This window comes from Nerophis ophidion, linkage group LG03 (assembly GCF_033978795.1).
Source record: "Nerophis ophidion isolate RoL-2023_Sa linkage group LG03, RoL_Noph_v1.0, whole genome shotgun sequence".
Lineage (NCBI taxonomy): Eukaryota > Metazoa > Chordata > Actinopteri > Syngnathiformes > Syngnathidae > Nerophis > Nerophis ophidion.
This window is the reverse complement of record NC_084613.1, coordinates 20,816,336-20,842,560: the sequence shown is the minus strand read 5'-3', so window position 1 is coordinate 20,842,560 and position 26,225 is coordinate 20,816,336. Positions and strand designations below refer to the sequence as shown.

Here is a 26,225-nt window from a genome sequence, read left to right as displayed (position 1 = left end):
ATGATGTTTTACAGATCATCTTCAAGTCACTTTCTAACAGTCGCTTCAGGATGCGCCGTTTTATGGGCGGTCTTATTTACGTGGCTCACCTTGGACAGGGTCTCCTCCCCGTCATCTTTGTTGTAGCAGTGTAGCGTGCAAGGACGGGAGTGGAAGAAGTGTCAAAAGATGGATCTGACTGTTTTAATGATATTCAGACTTTTCTTTAATCAATAACAGAGCAGCATCTTCTCATCCATGGCTCACTAGTGTAACAACGCCGGAAATGTGTCCCGTGAAAAACTGTCCGACCGAAACTCTTTAATAACTAAATTCCATGGGTGAATATTGTAAACCCACTACACCGGTATGTTTTTAGCATTTCCATAGCGAGATACAAGTTAGAACTTTACATTCCTTAATATTAAGAATGGCAACGGTGGAGGATGAATGCCCCATAACAAGAAGATAGTGAAAAAGAAGAAGCTTATCAACTACAATATCGGTGTGGACTACAGTGGCGCACGTGCGCAAATTTTCAGGACTTATGCAGATCTCAAATACACATCAGGGGGTACCAGAAGGTAAGAAAAGTTGGTTTTGCATAATATTGTGAGACAAAACGCCTGATAATGTCTGCTAATGAATCCTATTTTGCGGTCCTTATACACACACTGTAGTAATACTTGTATCTCTGACTGTGTTAGTCGTAATGGGCCGACAGTCCAACAAGCGTTGCAGCTTCAAAGTCATACTAAAACATTTTGACAGATTTTTCAGCGCCGTGTGATGTTCTTTATTTTCAATGGAACATTTAAAGTTCTAGTGTTGGTTACTGGCGTCATATTGCAGTCTACACATATCTATTATGTGCGACTACCATCTACTGTTCACACTTATAATTACACTATGTACCAAGTAAAATTGTTTCAAGGTCGGTAAGCACAACCAGAATTTGTCCGTACATTAGGCGCACGGGGTTATAAAGCGCACTGTCGACTTTTGAGAAAACGCAACGATTTTAAGTGTTCCATATACTCCGAAAAATACGTTAAATACTTTTTGAGCACATTCAACAATACCGCGATAATAATAGTAATAATCATGATCATTTTGGTCTTGATAACTATGATATTGAATTTTAATACCGTTACATCACTAGTGCAGTGCGTATAGGATCGGGTCAACGGGAATAAGTGCAAGTAAAATGACGTTTCAAATGAAATTTTACCGCAAACGTATTCCTAGCCCATTCATTCTCTAATGAAAGCATATTATGCAAGTTTATGCTTGAATATCTTAAATTTATTTAAAAAATTTTAACAAAAAATTATTTTGGGGGATAGTTGATTTCCCATTATTACATTCAAGTTTAATTAAAGTATAAACATTGTTTAACTAACTACTAACAACTAACTAATAAGTGTAAAACATATGGCAGGGGCCTCCAAATAAAATTCTGCTTAGGGACCCAATTTAGCCAGCGCTTTATAGTAACCGTGTGCAAAAACTACACAGTGGTTGGTTCCCGTTGATCACTTTCATGCAAGCAGTAATTTGTGTCTACTGTCACAGCTGAAGCCCTGGCAGGGTGATTAGGGCCGCACTGATGCTAAAGAAGGTAACTGAAGACGACAGGCCGGGTGTCAGAGACTGGAGTTGCTTCGGGGCCGGGGACTAAAGCACCACTCCTCATGAAAAGACTGGGAAAGTTCAACGGTCTTTGGTCTAGTGGGCCCGCCGTGTCAAATGACCGTCAGTCTCCAACGTGCACGCCGGAGGCAAAACATTCTTTACATCATGGCGTTAAATGTCCCTTATTGTAGTATTTTCCAACCACTTTTAATAGGTGTCCGATGTTAGTAGTGTATTGTAAGTGTGTTATCAAAATCAAACCGTAAACGTACTTTCATTAGTGAACACACCAGTGTGTGTGTCTGTCGCTTTAATGCTAATGACCCTGATAGTGTGTGTTTTAAGAAGTGATATTGTGTACATGATCCACTTTTTACAGTGGGGCAAAAAAGTATTTAGTCAGCCACCGATTGTGCAAGTTCTCCCACTTAAAATAATGACAGAGGTCTGTAATTTTCATCATAGGTACACTTCAACTGTGAGAGACAGAATGTGAAAAAAAAATCCAGGAATTCACATTGTGGGAATTTTAAAGAATTTATTTGTAAATTATGGTGGAAAATAAGTATTTGGTCAACCATTCAAAGCTCTCACTGATGGAAGGAGGTTGGCTCAAAATCTCACGATACATGGCCCCATTCATTCTTTCCTTAACACGGATCAATCGTCCTGTCCCCTTAGCAGAAAAACAGCTCCAAAGCATGATGTTTCCACCCCCATGCTTCACAGTAGGTATGGTGTTCTTGGGATGCAACTCAGTATTCTTCTTCCTCCAAACATGACAAGTTGAGTTTATACCAAAAAGTTCTATTTTGGTTTCATCTGACCACATGACATTCTCCCAATCCTCTGCTATTTTTAGAATATTTTTTAATAAAATCTCACGTACCTCTTGGCATACCTTCAAGTACCCCCAGGGGTACTCGTACCCCCATTTGAGAACCACTGCTGTAGAGCACAGCTCTAACTTTCTGGCACTAAACCTACAGAAAATAGTTCTTCCCAGGTTTACCTAGGTTTACATGTTTTACACTTTGTACTATTTTGATACACTTTACTAAAAATTTCTTACAAATTCCTCATTTTTGCACTTTTGTTTTCAGAGATTATTGTTAAGTGTTCAATGTGATTTTAGAGTTTTGTGTACGTCATTTGAGTGTTTTCCATGTTAGTGTAGACATTTCCTTTCCACCTTCTTAACTGGGAGGATTATAATCGGAACAAAGTTACATTTGGAATAAAAAATTTAAAATTCAATATAATTTTCTTTTTTGATCGGTCATAAAAGATATCAATAATTAGCGACATCCACCGATACAAAACATTTATATTGTGATTAGAGATGTCCGATAATGGCTTTTTTTGCCGATATCCGATATTTCGATACTATTAATTACCGATTCTGATATCAACCGATACCGTTATATACAGTTGTGGAATTAACACATTATTATGCCTAATTTTGTTGTGATGCCCCGCTGGATGCATTAAACAATGTAACAAAGTTTTCCAAAACAAATCAACTGAAGTTATGTAAAAAAAAAATGCCAACACTGCACTGCCATATTTATTATTGAAGTCACAAAGTGCTTTTTTTTTTTTTTATCATGCCTCAAAACAGCAGCTTGGAATTTGGGACATGCTCTCCCTGAGAGAACATGAGAAGGTTGAGGTGGGCGTGCTTGCGAGGGGGGGTGTATATTGTAGCGTCCTGGAACAGTTAGTGCTGCAAGGGGTTCTGGGTATTTGTTCTGTAGTGTTTATGTTGTATTACGGTGCAGATGTTCTTTCAAAATGTGTTTGTCATTCTTGTTTGGTGTGGGCTCACAGTGTGGCGCATATTTGTAACAGTGTTAAAGTTGTTTATACGGCCACGCTCCGTGTGACCTGTACAGCTGTTGACCAAGTATGCCTTGCATTCACTTGTGTGTGTGAAAAGCCGTAGGTATTGTGTGATTGGGCCGGCACGCAAAGGCAGTGCCTTTAAGGTTTATTGGCGTTCTGTACTTCTCCCTACATCCATGTACTACAACGTACAGCGGCGTTTTAAAAAGTCATACATTTTACTTTTTGAAACCGATACTTATAATTTCCGATATTAAAGCATTTATCGGCCGATAATATCGGCAGTCTGATATTATCGGACATCTCTAATTGTGATACAGTTTTTAGCCATAATGCCCAGCCCTAGGAGCAATGTTTGGTTTTTGAATATCTGGTACAGATATATAGCAAGAAATGACAAAAACGTCAGCTTACACTGCTGTTGTGTAGTCTCTTCTCGTTTTCCTAACGTGCCCCACGGCCACATGCCGAGAAGTAAATACAGAGACACACATTTTACTTCATTGTGGTTGTTTGCTGGTGACTGATAGCAAACATGGCTTCCCGCCTGGAGGTAATAAAGCGCCCTTTGAACCTGCCATTGACAGATCGTGTCACACTGTGCACATCTGCATGTTTGATAAAGGCCAACAGCAGACGTGACGCCTCCTGCGGTGCAGCTAATTGCGGAGGGCGGCGGTGGGGCGCCATCTGCCAGCTGCATACGTGTGTGAACGTCTTTATGACCTTTGCGCCAATTAACACCTCTCGTCAATCAACAGGAGTATTGTATTGTCGCGTGCGTGCGTGGTCAAAAGCAGAGAAGCACGAAGGGTTTTCAATTGCATTAAAAGCTGTGGCCCGCCACATCATTGTATGAGGCCCGCGAAAGTCTGGGAAAAATGCGTGTTAATAAAAGACTTTTTTTTTTTTTTTTTACTAAATGCAAATAATTCTTTCAATTTTGACAGGAAAAAATGTGTATCTTTTAAATGTTATCAAATCATGCCCAACAATACATTATTGTATAGCAGGGGTCACCAACCCTTTTGAAACCAAGAGCTACTTCTTGGGTACTGATTACTGCGAAGAGCTACCAGTTTGATACACACTTAAATAAATTCCCGGAAATAGCCAATTTGCTTAATAAATGAATCTATATATATAAAAAAATTTGTATTTCTGTCTGTCATTCCGTCGTACCTTTTTTTTTCCTTTTACGGAAGGTTTTTTGTAGAGAATAAATGATTAAAAAAACACTTAATTGAACGGTTTAAAAGAGAAGAAAACACGGGAAAAATGAAAATTATATTTTGAAACATAGTTTATCTTCGGTTTCGACTCTTTAAAATTAAAAATTCAACCGAAAAAATAAAGAGAAAAACTAGCTAATTTGAATATTTTTGTAAAAAAATAATATAATTTATGGAACATCCTTAGTAATTTTTCCTGATTAAGATTAATTTTAGAATTTTGATGACATGTTTTAAATAGGTTAAAATCCAATCTGCACTTTGTTAGAATATATAACAAATTGGACCAAGCTGTATTTCTAACAAGGACAAATCATTATTTCTTCTAGATTTTCCAGAACAAAAATTTAAAAATAAATTCAAAAGACTTTGAAATAAGATTCAAATTTGATTCTACAGATTTTCTAGATTTACCAGAATAATTTTTTTGAATTTTAATCATAAGTTTTAAGAAGCTAAAATGAAGAATGAAATTAAAATGTACTTGTTATTACAAGTATATACAATTGAAAAAAAAAATACTTGAACATTGATTTGAATTGTCAGGAAAGAAGAGGAAGGAATTTAAAAGGTAAAAAGGTATATGTGTTTGAAAATCCTAAAATAATTTTTAAAGTTGTATTTTTCTCTAAAATTTTCTTTCTGAAAGTTATAAGAAGCAAAGTAAGAAAATAAATGAATTTATTTAAACAGGTGAAGACCAAGTCTTTAAAATATTTTCTTGGATTTTCAAATTTTATTTGAGTTTTGTCTCTCTTAGAATTAAAAATGTCGAGCAAAGCCAGACCAGCTTGCTAGTAAATAAATAAAATTGAAAAAAATAGAGGCAGCTCACTGGTAAGTGCTGCTATTTGAGCTATTTTTAGTACAGGCCAGCGGGCTACTCATCTGGTCCTTACGGGCACCGTGTTGGTGACCCTTGTTGTATAGTGTATTACAAAAATATGGTAGTAAAGATAGAAATAAACAGAATATTTGCTTGTCACCTTTACGTATGATGTATCCATTAATTTGTAAATCTAACAATCAAGTGCACAGACAATAATGTAATAATATGAAGGGATTACTGCCACAAATTGATATCAATGCTGTCAAATGATTTTTTTGGGGGATGATTAATCACGTGTTATTGCCCCCATGCATAATTTTAATACATTTTTAAAACGCAGCCCTCTTGCTGCGATGTGGCCTTCAATGAAAACAAGTTTGACACCCCTGTATTAGAAGAAAGCATGAGGGGATTATGGAGGATAGAATAGAACTTTGTCATTGCACTTAAAAAAAAAAAAAAAAGAGTAGATCCTATGGGAGGGCGGGGGGCTCCATTTAAGAGCATTAAAAAAACAATAAGCACATAAGAACACGGCACACACAAGAGACTTGCAACAGGGGGTGGGCGGCGATAACATATCAAGTTGGAGGATATTTCCTCTTGTTCTTGTTAAAATCATGAATACCTTGCTCATTTTGCAAAGCAGACCTTGTTTTCATGGCAGTACATCTGTGATATGCCTGCATTTAAAACGAAGACATGATGTCTCAACCTCAGTAAGACTGTTAGCTTCTACCTTGCTAGCTAGCAAAAAAGTGTGAAACGAAGTTGTGTGCAAAATAATTTTAACTATCCTTTTAGCCAAAGTCAGCTAGCTAAACTCAATTACTCAATTCAAGTACGTTTTAAAGCAGTGGAAATGGATATCCCAGGAGAGCCCAACTGTGAAGCAATGGATGGAAACAAATATGGACATACCGCAAATTACCAAATAGTAGTCCGGGCGTTTATTCCACAAAATCATTTTTGGAGACGGGCGTTTAAAAGAAGCAGGCGGTTATTTGCACAAAGCTTTTATTTATTTTTGCACCAGCCTGCACCAGGCCATTATTTGGTTACAACGTGTGGATACCCACAGCTCTGCACACCCCATCCATCATGACGGGCAGCCTTTGGGCTGCCATTGTCTTCCTAATTTGCCAATCCAGTCAGCAGATGCCCTGTTATCACAGTTCCAAATAGATAGATGTCTTGAATGTCTTCCACCGAGAGAACCGCCAGGTACAGAATTTGCCACTTCTCCCAGGAGTCCCCTGAGACGGGCAGAGTCCCCTGAACCTGAACTTCTCGTCGAGAAGATGATCAATTCCATGTTTTAGATTTCGGACAACAGTGCAAAAGAGAGGCTCTTAGAAAGTTAAGATAAGGACAAATGAGCAAAGCAGGGGAGATAGGGAGAGGGAGGGGAATGCTTCTGCCTTAGTTGAGAGCCAGATAGAAGTATTTACCTCTGCATGCGTTTTAAAATGTTTTTCAACTGTTGGTATGAATTGTTTTACTGGTATCATTGCTTACTGAGCAGTGTACTCTTTTTACACCTTTTCAAGCGCTCTACATAATTTTTAAAGTAAAAAAATATGGTTATCCAAAGTACGTTTCCAACAGCCTCTCTCCAGTATCTTAAAGAACTGTAACTCATTATACTACTGTAGTGTTGTACTTCCTGTCCCTCTCTAAATGTACACAAGTGACTTTGTGTGCGTTTCACCCCGTCATAAGAAGGTCACATGCTCTCTCCCCAGGGTGATCAATGCGGGGAAGAGCACTCTAAATGAGGACCAGGCCTGCTGCGAGGTGCTGGCAGTGAAGAGAAGACCTCCGGGCAGCTCCCCAGCGTCCAGCTGGGGCAACGTGGCCCGCAGGAGGTCCTCGCTGCCGAACGGAGAGGGTCTGGGCCTCAGGGAGGAGCTGGTATGTCTGCTAGCCATTGCCTTGCGAAAGATTCGATAAGATGACAGGCTGAAGTAATACGGGGCAAGGTTTGGGGTCAAGAAGGGTGGAGGTAATTAAAATAGTCTAGGGCAGTGGTTCTCAACCTTTTTTTAGTGATGTACCCCCTGTGAACATTTTTTTAATTCAAGTACCCCCTAATTAGAGCAAAGCATTTTGGTTGAAAAAAAGAGATAAAGAAGTAAAATACAGCACTATGTCATCAGTTTCTGATTTATTAAATGGTATAACAGTGCAAAATATTGCTCATATGTAGTGGTCTTTCTTGAAATATTTGGAAAAAAAAGATATAAAAATAACTAAAAACTTGTTGAAAAATAAACAAGTGATTCAATTATAAATAAAGATTTCTACACATAGAAGTAATCATCAACTTAAAGTGCCCTCTTTGGGGATTGTAATAGAGATCCATCTGGTTTAATGAACTTAATTCTAAACATTTCTTCAAAAAAAAAGAGATCTTTAACATCAATATTTATGGAACATGTCCACAAACAATCTAGCTGTCAACACAGAATATTGCATTGTTGCATTTCTTTTCACAGTTTATGAACTTACAAACGATAAGACTGTCTGGAGGAAAGTTTTGTGGTCAGTAATGTACACACATTACTGAGGTCCTCTCCAAGGTTTTTCATAGTCAGCATTGTCACTGGCGTCCCACTGGATGTGAATTCTCCCTGCCCACTGGGTGTGAGTTTTCCTTGCCCTTTTGTGGGTTCTTCCGAGGATATCGTAGTCGTAATGGTTTGTACAGTCCTTTGAGACATTTGTGATTTAGGGCTATATAAATAAACATTGATTGAATACATATATAATCAATGTGATAAGCGTATGTACAGTATGTAATATGTACATGAACCATATGTAATGTATGTACGTATTTAATGTGTTTGTACTTTATGTATGTATATAAATATGTAATGTGCGTATGTACCAATGGTAGACTATGTAATGTAAAAAAATTAGTGCACAGTTATATAATTTGGCTGACTGCAGTGAGCCACCTGACATAGCTCCTTTATTTTAGGGCATGTATGTTTCAGTTTTCTACACATTTGCATTACTTTATCACATGTGGGAATTAATTTAACTGTTGCAAGTGATAAACGCTTATATAGTGAAACGGAAAGAAATGTAAAACTTCATCAATACACATAAAATTAAAGACTCATCAAAAATCGATTTTTAATTGAATCGTAGCTCCTGAATCTTAATCGAATCATGAGGTGGCCAAAGATTACCACCTGTAGTATGTATGTTTGTAATGTGTGTATCTATGTATGTATAACACAGTTTGTATGTAATGTGTGCTTGCACAGTATGTAACGTGCGTATGTAATGTGTGTGTGAGTGTGTAAATGTTATCCCACCTTATAAATGCACAAACATTCATCCATTCATTTTCTACCGCTTGTGGTGGCGGGGGGTGCTGGCGCCAATCTCAGCTACAATCGGGCGGAAGGCGGCGTACACCCTGGACAAGAAGCCACCTCAATGTACAAACATGTTTTAGTTTTTAAATGTTATTTTAAGAACAAGTCCACACCAGAGCAGCTTACATACATTATAATGTATTCTACATGTAAATGTAAACACTCTACCTTTCCCTTCATCATTGTATTAATGCTGAGTAAGAAGTTTCACTCTGTATTACCATTACAACATTGGTTGTGTTTGTATTCATGCACCTGATAAAAGTTCACTTTAACGGAGTTATGAATACTTCTAGACTAATGATTGTTTGTTTGCCAGGCCAACACCGACAACCTGACTTTCCACTACTGGGCGCTGTTCGACGGTCACGCCGGTTGCGGCGCGGCCGTGGTGGCGTCCCGCCTTCTCCATCACCACATCGCCCTGCACCTTCAGGAGGTCATGGACATCCTGTGCACACCCGACTTGCAGCCTCCCACCTGCCTGGGCGAGGAGCACGCCCGCACCTACCTCAACCCCACATCCCAGCGAGCCCTCACCAGGGCCGTGTCTCTACGAGGAGCAGCGGGGGCACCGGACTCACCCAGGGTTCCGCCCACGCGCTTCTTTGCCGAGAAGAAAGTGACGCAAGAAAGCCTGGTGGTCGGCGCCATCGAGAATGCATTCAAGGACATGGTAATTGCCGTTTCACTCTGTCTTGACGCGGGTTTCTTGTACATTATTTCTAAGATACTACTGGGACCCTCCCTTTAAGAGGGAAGAGACCCCCCAGGTGCTTTAGATCTAAGGTGGTCTAATGAGAGGTAACTTGAAGTTTAACAATTTATTCCACAAAAAGAGTCAAACAATAGCAATACCAGCGCTAGAGAGACGATCGAGTCTGGAAAAATCTCCAAAATAGTCGCCCTCCTTACATGCTTTTGTCCCTATTGGAGTGAAATGAATTCCAAAACCCCACAAAAATGTTTTATTCACGCCCAGAAATTCGGAAGTAAAAAAAGCAAATGTATTCAACTAAATGATCCGCAGGTAAAAAAAACAACTATTCTCTGCAAGTAAATTAATTATTCACAAGTATAGAGACCTTTTTCTTCAACAAACAAAAAGCGATCTGCAGGTAAAAAAAAAAACTATTGCAAGAATCGAAAAAAATTTCTGCAAGTAAAAATAATAATAATTTTTTGCAAGTAAAAAAATTATTTGCAAGTAAAAAAAATTGTTTTTCTGCAAGTAAAAAATGATTCGCAAGTAAAGACAATTTTTTGCAAGTAAAATACGTTTCGCAAGAAAAAAAACTATTGTACGCAAAGTATACAACGATTTGCAAATAAAAACGTTTTCTCCAAGTAAAACCTTGTTTTTCTGCAAGTAGAAAACTATTTGCAAGTAAAAAGAAAAATGTTCTGCAAGTAAACGATTTGCAAATAAACAAAAATATTTCTGCAAGTTAACGATTTGTACGTAAAAAAGATGTATTTCTGCAAGTGAAAAATTATTTGCAAGTTAAAAAAACTATTTTATGTAAAGTTAAATACAATTTTTTTTGTGTAAAAACAATATTATGCAAGTAAAAAACGATTTGGAAGTAAAATTGTTTTTCTGCAAATAGACACAATTTGCAAGTCAAAAAAACAGTTCTCTGCAAATTAAAACAAATATTTTCTGCAACTAAAAAAAACTATTTGTAAGTAAAAAAACTATGTTCTGCAAGTAAAAGAATGTGCAAGTAAACTTTTTTGTGCAAGTAAAACATTATTTGCAAGTATAAAAACGATTTTGTTAAAAAAAAATATTCTGCAATAAAAAACGATTTGAAAGTTTAAAAAACATTTGCAAAATTTTAAACATTTCTGCAAGTAAAAAAAATATACATATATATTCTGCAAGTAAAACCCGATATGAGAGTATATTGAAAACATGATTTGGAAGTATAAAAACACATTTTCTGCAATTAAAAAACACATGTAAACATTTTTGGCTGTAATATTCGATCCACACACTCTTTTTTTGATTGATTGATTGAGACTTTTATTAGTAGATTGCACAGTACAATACATATTCCGTACAATTGACCACTAAATGGTAACACCCGAATAACTTTTTCAACTTGTTTAAGTCGGGGTCCACGTTAATCAATTCATGGCATAAATATATACTGTCAGCATAATACAGTCATCACACAAGTTAATCATCAGAGTATATATATTGAATTATTTACAATTCAGGGGGAGGGATATGGAGGGGTTTGGTTGATATCAGCATTTCAGTCAACAATTGTATCATCTGAGAAATCAACATTGAAACAGTGTAGGTCTGACTTTGTAGGCTATGTACAGCAGGCAGTGAACATATTGAGTTCGCATTCAAAGCACCCGTAATTTGCACTCTACGACGATGCTGAGGTGCTGCTGAGTCAATTTAAGACCATCAGAGTTCCTGGTGTTTGCGCAAGTTGCCGTCCGCTAAAAATAACAAAGAAGAAACAGGGTGGGGAGTAAAATGGTGGACAAAAGAGAGGGAAAACCTACAGATTGAGCAGTGGAGTTTTGGTAGTAATTTCCATCCATAGGCGTGGATCGAAACTAAAAGTTAACTTGCTGCGTGAACATCTGTCCATTCTCCCTTTTTCTTGTTCCTTCCTGGCTGGCAACTCTTCTTGCAGAAGCTAAATGAGATACAATGTGTGTGTGTGTGTGTGTGTGTGTGTGTGTGTGTGTGTGTGTGTGTGTGTGTGTGTGTGTGTGTGTGTGTGTGTGTGTGTGTTTGCAAGGGTGCAAAACACACAGTATGAGATATTATATACACTTCACACTCAGCCCACAGGTGAGAAAATATTCAACAAAACTGTTTTTCATGTATAAGATATTTAGGGTAAGAAACTGAATAAGCAGTACTGAAAAGGCAATGTGTACCTCCTGATCTTGACCACTAGATGGCAGTCTATGAATAGCTATTCACAATAGAAATAATGTTCATAACTCAACAGAATGTGCCTTTTGGATGGTACGTTTGCTCCTGTAGGACAAAACATTACATATGTAACATATTGATAAATGTCCAGCCTTCATAATAATGTAATGTACTGCGGTGTTCCTTGTAGGAGGTGTGGGTGTTTATGCAGATGTTTCCATTATTCAAGACTGCCTGCAGCCTGGATAAATATGTATGGCTGGATATGGATTCATAATTCATACAGAATATGAAGGACACAGTCAAACGTCCTCACCAGGTTCAAGCAATGAGTTAGAATATTAGTCAAAACGTTTTTCATGAACTCACTGACAGCCTAATTATTCTTCTGATTAAAGAACCGGTAGCTAAAAGTAATTTTTATTCTGCATTAATTAGCGCCAAATGAATCAAGTATAATTAAGCAACGCCCCTTAAGAACTTGCAGAGTAGTTGGACTCCTAATAACGCTTTAATCATTATTAATGCTTTTTTAAAGTAGCACTATTTTCATTTGTTGACAGTAACTACGATTTAGCAACCTAAAGATGAGTCGAGTCGAGTGAAGACTGATTCCTCGTCATGTTTGTTTGGAAGCCCGTTTTTATGAACATGCAAATTTAGCGTCGACAATTGCCCAATTTGCACATACTGTACTGGCCACCCCACTGCAACTAAGTCAGAGTTGAAGGATATCTTGGCAGTAGCACGGTGTAAGAGGGGTTAGTGCATCTGCCTCACAATACGAAGGTCCTGAGCAGTCCTAGGTTCCCGGGCTCGGGATCTTTCTGTGTGGAGTTTGCATGTTCTCTCTGTGAATGCGTGGGTTCCCTCTGGGTACTCCGGCTTCCTCCCACTTCCAAAGACATGCACCTGGGGATAGGTTGATTGGCAACACTAAGTTGGCCCTAGTGTGTGAATGTGAGTGTGAATGTTGTCTGTCTATCTGTGTTGGCCCTGCAAAGAGATGGCGACTTGTCCAGGGTGCACTTCGCCTTCCGCCCAAATGTAGCTGAGATAGGCACCAGCGCCCCCCGCGACCCCAAAAGGGAATAAACGGTAGAAAATGGATGGATGGTGTGAATGTTGTCTGTCTATCTCTGTTGGCCCTGCGATGAGGTGGCGACTTGTCTCGGGTGTACCCCACCTACCGCCCGAATGCAGCTGAGATAGGTGCCAGCGACCCCCCGCAACCCGAAAAGGGACAAGCAGTAGTAAATGGATGGATGGTTTTATTTATATATATATATATATATATATATATATATACACACACACATCCATCCATTTTCTACCACTTATTCCCTTTCGGGGAATAAGCGGTCCTGGACAAATATATATATATTTTTTTTAGGGGTGTAACGGTACGTGTATTTGTATTGAACAGTTTCGGTATGGGGGTTCCGGTTCGGTGCGGAGGAGTACTGAACGAGTTTCACACAAACATATGAAGTAGCCGCTTATACTAAAGTCTTAACAAGCTGCTCCGCTCTGTTCTGCCTCTGTCTCCTGCACAGCATCCTGCATTGTCCCTCCCACACAACCATCTGATTGGTTACCACCGTAGCGGTTACAAGCCAATCAGCAGTGCGTATTCAGAGCGCATCTAGTCAGCGCTTCAGTGTCGAGCAGATAGTTGTTAGGCAGGTGAGCAGGGGACTCTCCCCAAATTACACTAAACACTTCCAAGTTAGCTACTTTCTAAACATCACTATGAGCTTGTTGACCTTCTAGAAACTCGCAGTCCTTGCTTAAGGTGAAGGCTAATTAGCTTTTAGCGTAACGTTAGCTCATTTTGCGGTGCGTGCGTGCGTGCGTGCGTTTGTGTGTTACGGACAGTTTTGATTGAGGTGTGTTGAAGCAGCAAAAAAGGGCATTATGTTAAATGAAGAGTTTCCGTCTCTGATAGTGTATATAATGTAAGTGCATCAGAAAGCCTACATGAACTCCATGATGTTCAGGGATGAATAGTCCCTCCTATTGCTATTGTACTATTTTTCAGCAATAGTTACATTAATCATTAGTAATGTAGCAGCCTTGTTTTGAATGGCAGGATACCTGCTATCACATGTTAATACAAATATAACATTTACATAATAAAAAATCAACTACAGGCTTCCCCAATGCTGTAATAAATTAAGCATGATGAGTTGACTTGAAACTATTCAATGTTGCACTTTTTATATGTAGAAGAAAAGTTGTCATTTTATTTTATCCAAGCAACAACTTGAGGTAGTTTAATGTGGATTAACGTGGGCAGAATTAGTATAGTGTTCCCAATGTTAAGAGGATCAAGCCATTGTTTACAGATTTGGTGAATAAATAACCAAAAAATTTATATTTTGTTGTTTTCTTACTGTACCGAAAATGAACCGAACCGTGACCTCTAAACCAAGGTATGTACCGAACTTAAATTTTTATGTACGTTACACCCCTTATATATACAGTGTATATATATATATATATATATATACATACAGTATATATATATATATACAGTATATATATATATATATATATATATATATATATATATATATATATATATATATATATATATATATATATATATATATATATATATATATATATATATATATATATATATATATATATATATATATATATATATATGTGTGTGTGTGTGTGTGTATATATAATGTAAAAATATGGACGGACATATACATCATACTATACTGTGTATATATATTAGATTGTTATTTTTAAATTGTTTGATAGTATTATTGTTTTTGTTTTATTTATTTTTATATTCCTTTTATTTATATGTGAATTTTATTTATTTTTTTCTCTCTTCTGTTAAAATTGTGCACATTTGTTTAGGTGAGGGAAAATTCAAAATAGTGATGTCATTGTCAAAGCATTCCGCCTTATGGAATGTTTACAATGAAACCAACAAAATATAATTATTTTGGAGTAATTCCTACCGATAGAGAAATATTTGTGTGATTTAAATGTGATTGTTTTCTTGATGAACAAAACACCTATAATAACAAGCCAGTCCTTTTAAAGGAAGGACTTGACTCCAAAACCATGTGAGAAATAAAGGAGACCATGTCTTTATAGGATGTCCAAATTGAGAAGGAGCGGGCCGTCTACAACATCTCGGGAGGCTGCACAGCTCTGGTGGTCGTCTACGTGCTCGGTAAAATCTACGTGGGCAACGCTGGCGACAGCAGGTGAAGTTAACGCTTTGATGTCTTCCTTTATTCCCCCTCCAACCACATTTCCAGGAAACATTTTCCTTCTTGTACTTGTTATTCTCTGGCAGACCATGACGTGTATATGAGATGTTAAGAAACAGCGTTACGATGCCACCTAGTGTAAGGCACTGGAACGACAAGCTACATTCACACCCAGTCCCGTTATGTGTTTATGAGTAAGAGCAACATGTATGGGAAATACCTCCACAAGTTAATTGCAGTATGATTAAAGTAAAACTAGAACATTCTGATGGTCCTGCTATCTGTGCTGTGAACCTTTGGCCCAAGGTTACACGTTAAAGTCATGGTAAGTTAGCATAATTACATGATGGCGCAACGTGTCAAAATCCTTGATTTTTAGGTTTAAACATATATAGTTAGCCAAGCTGCAGAAAATGTTAGCGTGCTAACGGTAGCATGTAAACAAAATAAGATGATGCAAGATGATCCAATCTATCAAAATGCATATATTTTAGTTTTAATTGAATAAAATTAGTTAATACACTAGCATAAAATCTTAGCATGCTAATGTTAGCATGACAATATAGGATAAGTTAGCATACTTCTAAGATGGCACCAAATAGTTTTAAACAAATAAAATTAGCTAACATGGCAGCATTAAATTTTAGCAAGCTTATGATAGCATGTTAATATAGGATATGTTTGCATACTTTTAAGATGGCGCCAAATATCAAGCAGTTGTTTTTAGTTTTAAATGAATAAAATTGGTTTATATGCCAGCATAAATGTGAGCATGCTAATCTTCACATGATGACATAGAAGTTATCATACGTCCAAGATGGCGGCATGTATAAAAAGTTATGATTTTTAGGTTTGGACATGCAAAACAAGCAAAAATGCTAGCGTAAAATATTAGCATGCTATTCCAGGATGAGTTAGCATACTTCTAAGATGGTGTGAAAATGAAAAGCAATGATTTTTAGGTTTAAATGAAAACAATTAACAAAAATGCTAGCGCAAACGTTAGTATGCTAAATTTCGCATGATGACATAGAAGTTATCATATTCCCAAGACGAGCAGAGTATCAAAATTGAGGATTTTTAGGTTTAAACATGCAAGTGTAAAACATTAGCATGCTAATATAGGATAAGTTAGCTTACTTCTAAGATGGTGTGAATATCAAAAGTCATGATTTTTAGGATCAAACTAAATAAATTAGCTAAAATAATTAACTAGCATTAAACGTTATAATGGGAACAGTTAGCATATTTGCAAGATGGCAAAAAGTATCAAAACATTTTTAGGTTTAAATTATCCAAAATAGCTAAAATGTTAGCATGCTATAGTTAGCATGATAACATCACAAAAGTTAGCACACTTATAAGATGGCGCCAAATATCAAGCATTTTTTTTTAGTTCTAAACCAATTAAAATAGTTAATATACTGGCATAAAATATTAACATGTCAATATAGGATACGTTTGCATACTTCTAAGACGGCACCAAATATGAAAAACCATTATTTTTAGGTTGAAACAAATACAATTACCTAAAATGCTAGTATAAATGTTAGCATGCTAAAATCTTGCATGATGATATAGAAGTTATCATACGTCTAAGATGGCGCCATGTATCAAAATTTATGATTTTTAGGTTTAAACATGCAAAAATGCAAGTGTAATACATCAGCACGCCAATATAGGTTAAGTTAGCATACTTCTAAGATGGTGTGAATATCAAAAGCCATGATTTTTAGGTTCAAACAAAAGAAATTAGCTAAAAAGCTAGCATAAAACATTATAATGGGAACAGTTAGCATACCTGTGAGATGGTGTAAAGTATGAAAACATTTTTAGGTTTAAATGAGCTAAAATGTTAGTATGATAACGTATGAAAAGTTAGCATAATTAACATGCTTGACAGCAAGCCAATAGCACAGTAAAAGGAGAGAAAGCAGGTGGGTGTTTGCACCTTTAAATGTGTGATCCATCAAAGCAAAGAAGCGTATTGCAGCCATGAAATAACAACTTCCTGTCCCGCTCAGAGCCGTCATCATCCGGGGAGGGGAAGTCATCCCCATGTCCAGAGAGTTCACGCCCGAGTCAGAGAGGCAGCGACTGCAGTTCCTGGTAGGAAGACCACGCCTCCTGTCCGTCATGTATTAGCAACCCCGCTGACCTTCCCCCTGCCCCTTGTTGTCTCCATGACGATGTGTCCCGCCCACCAGGCCTTCATGCAGCCTCACCTGCTCGGGAAAGAGTTCACGCACCTGGAGTTCCCGAGGAGAGTGCAGAGGAAGGAGGTGGGGAAGAGGATGCTGTACCGCGACTTCACCATGTCGGGATGGTGGGTGAGCCACAAAAGAGTCATGGTCATGTGACGGTCGTGTGACGGTCATGTGACGGTCACGTGACGGGCCTGGTCATCTGAGGTTCAGTACAGACGTCCATACATCTCCCTTCATCAATATAGGCACATAAAATATAAGTTAATTATATTTTAATAATCATGCACTGGATGAAGTGATGGCTAAATGACACCTCAGTAAATGTATGGCCCACTCACTGCCTGTACTGACACTGCACTGCGTTATTAGTTCATAGTTATCTTCTGGAATAAAAAAAATCAGAGCAAAGCATACAGCAGTATGTCATCAGTTTCTGATTTATTAAATGGCATAACAGCGCAAAATATTGCTCCATTGTAGTGGTCTTTCTTGAACTATTTGGAAAAAAATATATAAAAATAACTAAAAACTTGTTGAAAAATAAACAAGTGATTCAATTGTAAATACAGATTTCTACACATAGAAGTAATCCTCAACTTAAAATGGCCCTCTTTGGGGATTGTAATAAAGATCCATCTGGATTCATGAACTTCATTCTAAACATTTCTTCACAAAACAATAAATCTTTAACATCAATATTTATGGGACATGTCCACAAAAAATCTAGCTGTCAACACAGAATATTGTATCGTTGCATTTCTTTCCACAGTTTATGAACTTACATGCATATTTTGTTGAAGTATTATTCAATAAATATATTTATAAAGGATTTTTGAATTGTTGCTATTTTTAGAATATTTAAAAATAATCTCACATACCCGTTGGCATACCTTCAAGTACCCCCAGGGGTACGCGTACCCCCATTTGAGAACCACTGAAATAGAGGAAAGTGTGTAGACTGGACTTCTTGTACAGAACATTTTACATAATACATGACATGTGTGCTTGTTGATATTGGACTGATATTAATATTGGATCAGGATACCTCTAAGAGATATCTGCTCAAAAAGTGTTGGGTCTGATTTCACAGGGCCTATAAAACCATCCAGGATGACGACCTGAAGTTTCCCCTCATTTACGGCGAAGGGAAAAAGGTAAGTGGTCTATGGTCACTGGAACGTGTACATGGAATAGTTTGTGTAATGTATCAGTGTGCCGTTAGATATTGTCTGGTGTGCGGTGGAAAATGATGCAACTTCACCTAATTGGTCCAAAAATTTTTTTTTTTTTTTTGCAAATGAATAATTATAACCTGCAAATACTGTGCCGTTCCTTAGTGTCCGTGCAGTGTAGAACTTGGCTGTAGAACTGTGATCCAAATATGCAGACCATAGCGTGCAGGTAAAAAAAGGTATGTAACGGTTAGGCCAAAAATGAACAAAAGGGAAAGGCAATAAAGCATAGGGATGGCTATGTAAAATGACAGTAAAACTGAACTGGTTACAAAGTAAACAGAAGCAGAATGCTGGACGACAGCAAAAACTTGCAGCGTGTGGAGCAGAGACGGATGACGTCCACAAAGTACATCTGTGCATGACATGGCGAGCAACAATGTCCCCACAAAGAAGATTAGCAACAACTTTAATAGCCTTGTTTGCTAACGCAAAGCAGGTGCGGGGAATAGCGCTCAAAGGAAGACATAAAACTGCTACAGGAAAACACTGAAATAACAGTACAAGACTAGAACTAAAGCACTACACACAGGAAAACACCAACAAACTCAAAATAAGGCACGAGAAGGACCTGGTGGAGTTTCATTTTTTAACGTTTTTTGCTGGTGGTGTGCCTTCGGATTTTTGAATGGACAAAAATGTGCCTTGTCTCAAAAAAGGTTGAAAACAACTTGTCTAATTTCACCTATTTGGGTTAAAAATATTTTTTGCAAACCATTAAATATAGTCTGCAAATAATGTGTTGTTGGGTGTCGGTGCTGTCTAGAGCTGTTCTATATCAGTAGGTGGTACCCGGTACCTAATTGCTTTGTAGATGTCGGAAACAGCAGGAGGCAGCATGCAGGTAAAAGGGCGTCTAATGCTTAAACCAAAAATAAACAGAAGGTGGGTGCCCCTAAGAAAAGGCATTGAAGCTTAGGGAAGGCTATGCAGAACCAAACTAAAACTGAACCGGCTACAAAAGTAAACAAAAACAGAATGCTGGACGACAGCAAAGACTTACTGTGGAGCAAATACGGCGTCCACAATGTACATCCGAACATGACAATCAACAATGTCCTCACAAAGAAGGATGAAAACAACTAAAATATTCTTGATTGCTAAAACACAGTAGATGCGGGAAATATCGCTTAAAGGAAGACATGAAACTGCTACAGTGAAATACCAACAAAAAGAGAAAAAGCCACCAAAATAAGAGTGCAAGACAAGAAGTAAAACACTACACACAGAAAAACAGCAAAAAAGTGAAAATAAGTCATGATGTGATGTGACAGGTGGTGACAGTACACCTACTTTGAGACAAGAGTTACAGTGATGCCTGCTTGCTTATACTTTAAGGTCATATCCAACAATTGCGACAACCACATTTTACTGTTAAGTGAGTTTCAATTTTAAATCATTTCTGCTGGTGGTGTACCTCTGCATTTTTTCAACGCAAAAAATGTGCCTCGGCTCAAAAAAGGTTGAAAAACACTGCACTAGGCCACTGACCTTTTTAGCCAATGTTGCCGCCGTGCACCTCAATTATATAACACAACACATAACACAAGCTAATTGTTAGCATGCTAACTCCAATTTTGCCCGCATACACCTTAAAATCATATACCTTGATTTATAATACATGCTAACCGTTAGCATGGTAACTTCAATTATGCTGCCATACACCTCAAAATCATATATCTTGATTTATAACACATGCTAACCGTTAAAATGGTAACTTCAAATATGCTGCCATACACCTTAAAATCATATAACTTGGTACATAACACATGCTAACTGTTAGCATGCTAACTTAAATTTTACCAACCGTACACTGTAAAATCAGATTAATAGGTTTATAACACATGTTAACCCTTAGCATGATAACTTCAATTTTGCCACCGTACACCTTAAAATCAAATTGGTTTATAACACATGCTGTTAGCATGCTAACTTCAGTGTTGCCGCCGCACACCTCAGGGTCATAACTTGCTAGATAACATACAATAACTGTTAGCATGCTAACTTCAAACCGACGTACATCTTAGTCATAAAAGTTGGTGCATCATTCATGCTAACTTTTTTAGCTATTTTTGCCACCATTGACCTCAGAGTCATAAAACCTTGCATGTGACATGTTCTGTGATAACTCTTTTAGCCACTTTTTCTGCCGTACACCTCAGTCATAAAACTTGGTACGTGACATATGCTAACTGTCAGCATGCTAACTTTTTTAGCTAATTTTGCAGCTGTACATCTTAAGACTCATAACTTGGTACTTGACACATGCTAACCACTAGCATTTCGGTTTAGGTTGTGCATATAGAGCATTCCCATCAATCTAAATATAATTATCATTTGTATTATATGGTTTGTGTTTCTGAGACCTATTTTTCCAGAAAGTGTATCTGATGTTAAATTCTCACTTTAGGCCCGTGTGTTAGCGACCATCGGGGTCACCAGGGGTCTTGGCGACCACAGCCTCAGAGTCTACGACTCCAACATCTTCATCAAGCCTTTCCTCTCCTGCTGTCCAGAGGTAAACAACAACGCCATCACAAGTCGAAACAGTTGCTTCATGAGACGCACCCCCCTTCAGGTCCAAGTGTACCCGCTGACGCAGTACCAACACGGCGCGGACGACGTCCTGGTCCTAGGGACCGACGGTCTGTGGGACGTCCTCTCCAACCAGGATGTGGCCGAGTCCGTCACCTGCTTCCTGGCCAACTGCGACCCCGACGATCCAAACAGGCGAGTGTCAATTCAAGAGGTTTATTTGGCGGAAAAGATGGGAAAAGGGAGAAAAAAAACCCCATTCCCAAAGAACACTCCTGTAAGGGGCGCAGTGTGGGACTGGGAAAAAAAACCTCAGCAAACATAAGCACACAACGACGTGCAAAATCCAGACTTGCAACAGGGGTGTTGTTACAGCGCAGGCTAGGACGATTAGGTGCATAACATTAGATTTGTCTACTCTTAATTATCCATTTCTGGTCCTCAAATTCATCATAATTACGCCTTACAGAGAGGAAAGCTTCTCCGAGATGTTATCCAGTTTGTGATTTAGTTCTGAAATCGCCACTGTATGGATGCCGACAGCAGGGGTGTCAAACATATCAGGACTGCGAACAGGTTAGACACAGAAGCTGAATTTGCTAAATATGAAAACAGGCTGCATTTTTTTATGAAGTAAACTGCTATTCTAAATGTGTCCACTGGATTTCACAATAGCAATTCAAGTGTAACCCACGTCACACATGACAGTTTAAAGTTGACGTGTTAGCAAACTAATGCAGTATCGACGCACAATACCTTATTTCATTGTAAATTATCTATTCAACGAATATAATAAAACAGTAAGATGCAAAGACTTAAGTCAACTTGACCATCATCTTTTTGTTAGTTCCATGCAGCGCTCACAATTGGTTGAATGCATGATGCGCACCCTGACCTCCATTGTACAAATGTGTGTTTCTACATTTGATGCTTATTCTTTCCCTATTTTATGCTTGAATCTATCATGTTCACATTGGTTAAGTTTATAGTTATGTTACCTTACTTTTGGCTACGGTTTGATTTTGATTATTGTTTTGTTTATATTATAATTGTAATTTTGAATGACGATGAATTAATGTGTCATGGCAGTTGTGGATATCACCAATACAGCAGTTTGAGGAAAATCTCGGATTTCTTTTTCAAACACGTCTATAATGGTAATCTGGCAACATGAGAATGTTAAACAGGAAGTGCTTAAAATTGAATTGCTTTGGAAAAACACTGAGACAAAGTCCAAGTTCATTGTGTTTTTGAAACTGCACCAATTTTTTCCTCAGAATTTTCATCTAACTACAAGTGTTTTGCCAAAAGGATTATTTTTACATTTTTAGAATGTACTTGTTCTATTTTTGGCCAAAGTAAAAACCAAACAATTTAAAGTTGTCTTTATTTTTAAGTTATTATGCCATGATTTTTACCAGTCCGAACCACATGGAAATAGATTTTCCTCGGTGTGGCCCCTGAGCTAAAAGAGTTTGACACCTAGGTCTACGGCATGACAGGCAGCTTCTGGGACCCTTAAGTGCTAATTTGTCGAATCCAAGCAGCAGATGCTCGGTTATAGTTGCGAGCAGGTACACAACTTCGATGTCCTCAACAAAAGGAATCGCAAGGCACACAACCCTCCACTTCTCCTATGCATCTGTTGTGTATCCGGCAGAAAACATATAGTCGGGGCATTAAGGTTCCCCTGACCCTGACTTTCTTGTTGGGAGACCAGTTGATCAATTCCTTGTTTAGATTTGGAAAAACTAGGCAACAAGGAGGTTAAGACGAGACAAAGAAGCAAACACAGGTAAGCTAAGGGAGAGGAGAGGGAAGGACCGCCTTGGTTGGGAGCCAGATATAGTTGTTGCTGCTGTAGTTCTAACCGTCTTCCGTCCCGTCAGGTACACGATGGCCGCCCAGGAGCTGGTCATGAGAGCTCGTGGCATGCTCAGGGATCGAGGCTGGAGGATCTCCAGCGACAGGTTGGGCTCCGGAGACGACATTTCGGTCTACGTTATCCCGCTCATGCATGGAAATATGCTCGACTAAGACATAAACTTGACCCTAAACGTCCTCATCCCTTCTTGTTCCATCGAAAAATAATTGGAATTGACAATTGGACCTTTCTAACAAACGAAAAACTGCTGTGTCGGGTATTTCTCTACTAATACACCCTTAAAATACACTGCTGGTTTTGCAGTTACACAAAGGTGTCGCTGAGTGTGAAGACCAAGTAGTCATGTGATGCCAGCAGTTTGTATCTACCAGAAATTCTGTGTCAAATGTTTGGATACATTTTGGAGGAGAATAGGGGTGTAAAGGTACACAAAAATTTCGGTTTGGTGCGTACCTCGGTTCAGAGGTCACGGTTCGGTTCATTTTCTGTACAGTAAAAAAAAAAAAAGATACATTTGTTGATTATTTATTTAACAAATTTGCAAAATCTTCCTCCAAAAATATTTTTCTTACTGGAATATTTGATTTAATCGGAAACTTGGATAGGTCATTAATTCATAAAAACATTGATTTTGATTCAATATTATGTTTTGAGCAATGAAAGTTTGAAAGGAAAAAAAACAGCTTTGTTTTATTAGTCAACGTTGCAACTTTTTCTAAATTACATTTAGCCTTTAAGCTTTTTTATTTCACTTTTGTTAATGTTTTTGTTTATTTCAATAGTATTTTTAGAACGTGCCGTGGGCTTTTAAAACATTACCTGTGTGCCGCAAATGGCCCTCGGGGCACACTTTTGACATCCCTGCTACAGATAATAAAAAATTAAATCTCATTAATCAATGGATAAAAAGCAGAGCCTGGCTACGCATGCGCATTTATCATAACTCGCTCGCTCTCTGTCTCTGCCCCGCCCTCACAAATGTTAACGCTGCGTGCAGCACATTTTTTTTTGTTTTTAACCCCTTCTTAACACTGAACGTACATTGAAAATATGCGCAACCATAACTCAAAATGCCGGACATTCGAGGCATTTAAGAAAATCCACCTGGACAGCTACGCAAAGAGGACATATCCGGTGAAAAGAGGACGTATGGTCAGTCTACCATAGCCCAGTCGTTGCTAGCATGCCGTGTGTTGTTGTTTTTTTGATTGATTGAAACTTTTAGTAGATTGCACAGTACAGTACATATTCTGTAAAATTGACCACTAAATGGTAACACCTCAATAAGTTTTCCAACTTGTTTAAGTCGGGATCCACGTAAATCAATTCATGGTGCCTCGGTGTGCATTGTTTACACAACGTGCGGTGCGCTACTTATATGTCCGTGTCGTTCGGTACACCTCCGAACCGAACCCCCCGTACCGAAACTGTTCAATACAAATACACGTACCGTTACACCCCTAGAGGAGAACATGGAGAAATATTTGAGAGTAACAATCATACTTCCTTGACAACCTTACATTCTTGCCATAATCTCCCAGCAGGTGTTTCTTATTGAAACTGTAGGAAGCCATATTGCACCTTGGAGGACTATATTTAGTACTAATACTTGTAGCAATGTGAATACATTAAGGTTTTATTTAATATTTGTATTGTTTACCTGAATATTGTGAACCAAAATAGATGGCACTTACTGTTAAAAAAAATATCATTAATTGAAAGTAGACCCGACTATCTTGCTGTTCTGTATACTCTACATCTGTAATACCACCGTTTTGGCCACTGTGTCGAAGTGGCGCTGTTCTAAAACCTACTTTTGTACCTCATGTTTCTTTGTATTAAAATTAATGATTAAATAATAATGGGACAACTGTCACATAATTATGTTCCTTTTTTAATTATGTAAGTATTTGCGTAACATTTTTAATTTTATGTAAATGAAGGTGTCAGTTGTTAGTGAATGTGGAATTTTGTAGGACGGAAACCTTTCCAACCATGATTAAAAAAATATTTTTTTGTGTGGACTTTTTACTCAAATTGTTTTTGATCAAACATATAATATATTTACACAGTCACATTAAATATTTAGACCAGTGTTATTTGGCGCTGTTTGCCCGTGCACACTAATGTACAAAACACACTTGGTCTGCCAGCTGTAACCAAGCCAATACATCGATTTAAATCATTTATTTTAAACAAAAAAAAACGTCATTAAAATAAGTATTATACAAGCAATGTTATGAATTCTAGAAAGCTGCACACAGATATATAAACAATGTTAGCGAGCGGACTTGGGCTAAAATGAATTAAAGCTAATTAACTCGATTGATTCAATCAATAAAGCTCGCTAGCTAATAAGTTTAAGAGTCAGAAATCACATCCTTCAGGCGCACTGCCATGACAAGTAAGGTCCGCTCTTCAAAATAGTTTTGCGTATTTGACGTTTCTTAGTGTGAAATGTTCTTACGATTTTGACGTCTTCGCTTGTTGGCAGTGGTCAGAGCCATTTTTTTTTCCGGTTTCTTTCCCGCGTCGGTGACTCGTGCATGTCCGAGTCCCCCCGGAAAAACACGAACGATGACGTCACGGACATGCTCGCTGTGCAGGATGAACTTGATTGTTGAGCAGCTTTTCTCAAACACATTGCGTTTACAAACCCCTGGCGTTGATTTGTACTGTTTTTTGTACTTATTTTTAATTTCTCGATTACTCTTCAATATGGCAGTTTATAAGTAAGGTTTATAAAATAAAATACAATTTAAAAAAAAAAAAGTTTTCTCACACAGTAATCAACTAAAACGGGGCATAAAATAATTCTAATTGTGCACTATGTATGGATGATACACACACATATATATATATACATATATATATATATATGTATATATATATATATATATACATATATATATATATGTATATATGCATATATATATATATATATATATCCATCCATCCATCCATTTTCTACCGCTTATTCCCTTTCGGGGTCGCGGGGGGCGCTGGCGCCTATCTCAGCTACAATCGGGCGGAAGGCAGGGTACACCCTGGACAAGTCGCCACCTCATCGCAGGGCCAACAGAGATAGACAGACAACATTCACACTCACAAGGGTATATATATATATTAGTATTAAGACACCCGCGACCCCAAAGGGAATAAGCAGTAGAAAATGGATGGATGGATAGTATTAAGACACAAAAATGTTATTTGTGTGACTTTTGATCCAAAATAATGTAGCGACCACAAGAGTCAACAATTTTATTGCTAACGCTTCCGCATTCTCCAACAATCACATTTATAG

At 37.9% G+C, this 26,225-nt stretch overlaps 1 protein-coding gene across 1 annotated transcript in view; it reads left to right on the top strand.

The window, feature by feature from the left end:
• Window positions 1–24,945, top strand: part of LOC133549304 (protein phosphatase 1H-like) — a 43,683-nt gene extending 18,738 nt beyond the window's left edge. Inside the window, exons 2-10 of the mRNA XM_061894563.1 lie at window positions 7,266–7,434; window positions 9,229–9,585; window positions 14,944–15,056; window positions 17,087–17,171; window positions 17,270–17,388; window positions 18,360–18,423; window positions 20,912–21,019; window positions 21,080–21,231; window positions 22,926–24,945. Of these exons, the coding sequence (XP_061750547.1) occupies window positions 7,266–7,434; window positions 9,229–9,585; window positions 14,944–15,056; window positions 17,087–17,171; window positions 17,270–17,388; window positions 18,360–18,423; window positions 20,912–21,019; window positions 21,080–21,231; window positions 22,926–23,073 (1,315 nt within the window). The 3' untranslated portion in view covers window positions 23,074–24,945. The remainder of the gene's footprint in view (window positions 1–7,265; window positions 7,435–9,228; window positions 9,586–14,943; window positions 15,057–17,086; window positions 17,172–17,269; window positions 17,389–18,359; window positions 18,424–20,911; window positions 21,020–21,079; window positions 21,232–22,925) is intronic.
• Window positions 24,946–26,225: the final 1,280 nt, after the last annotated feature.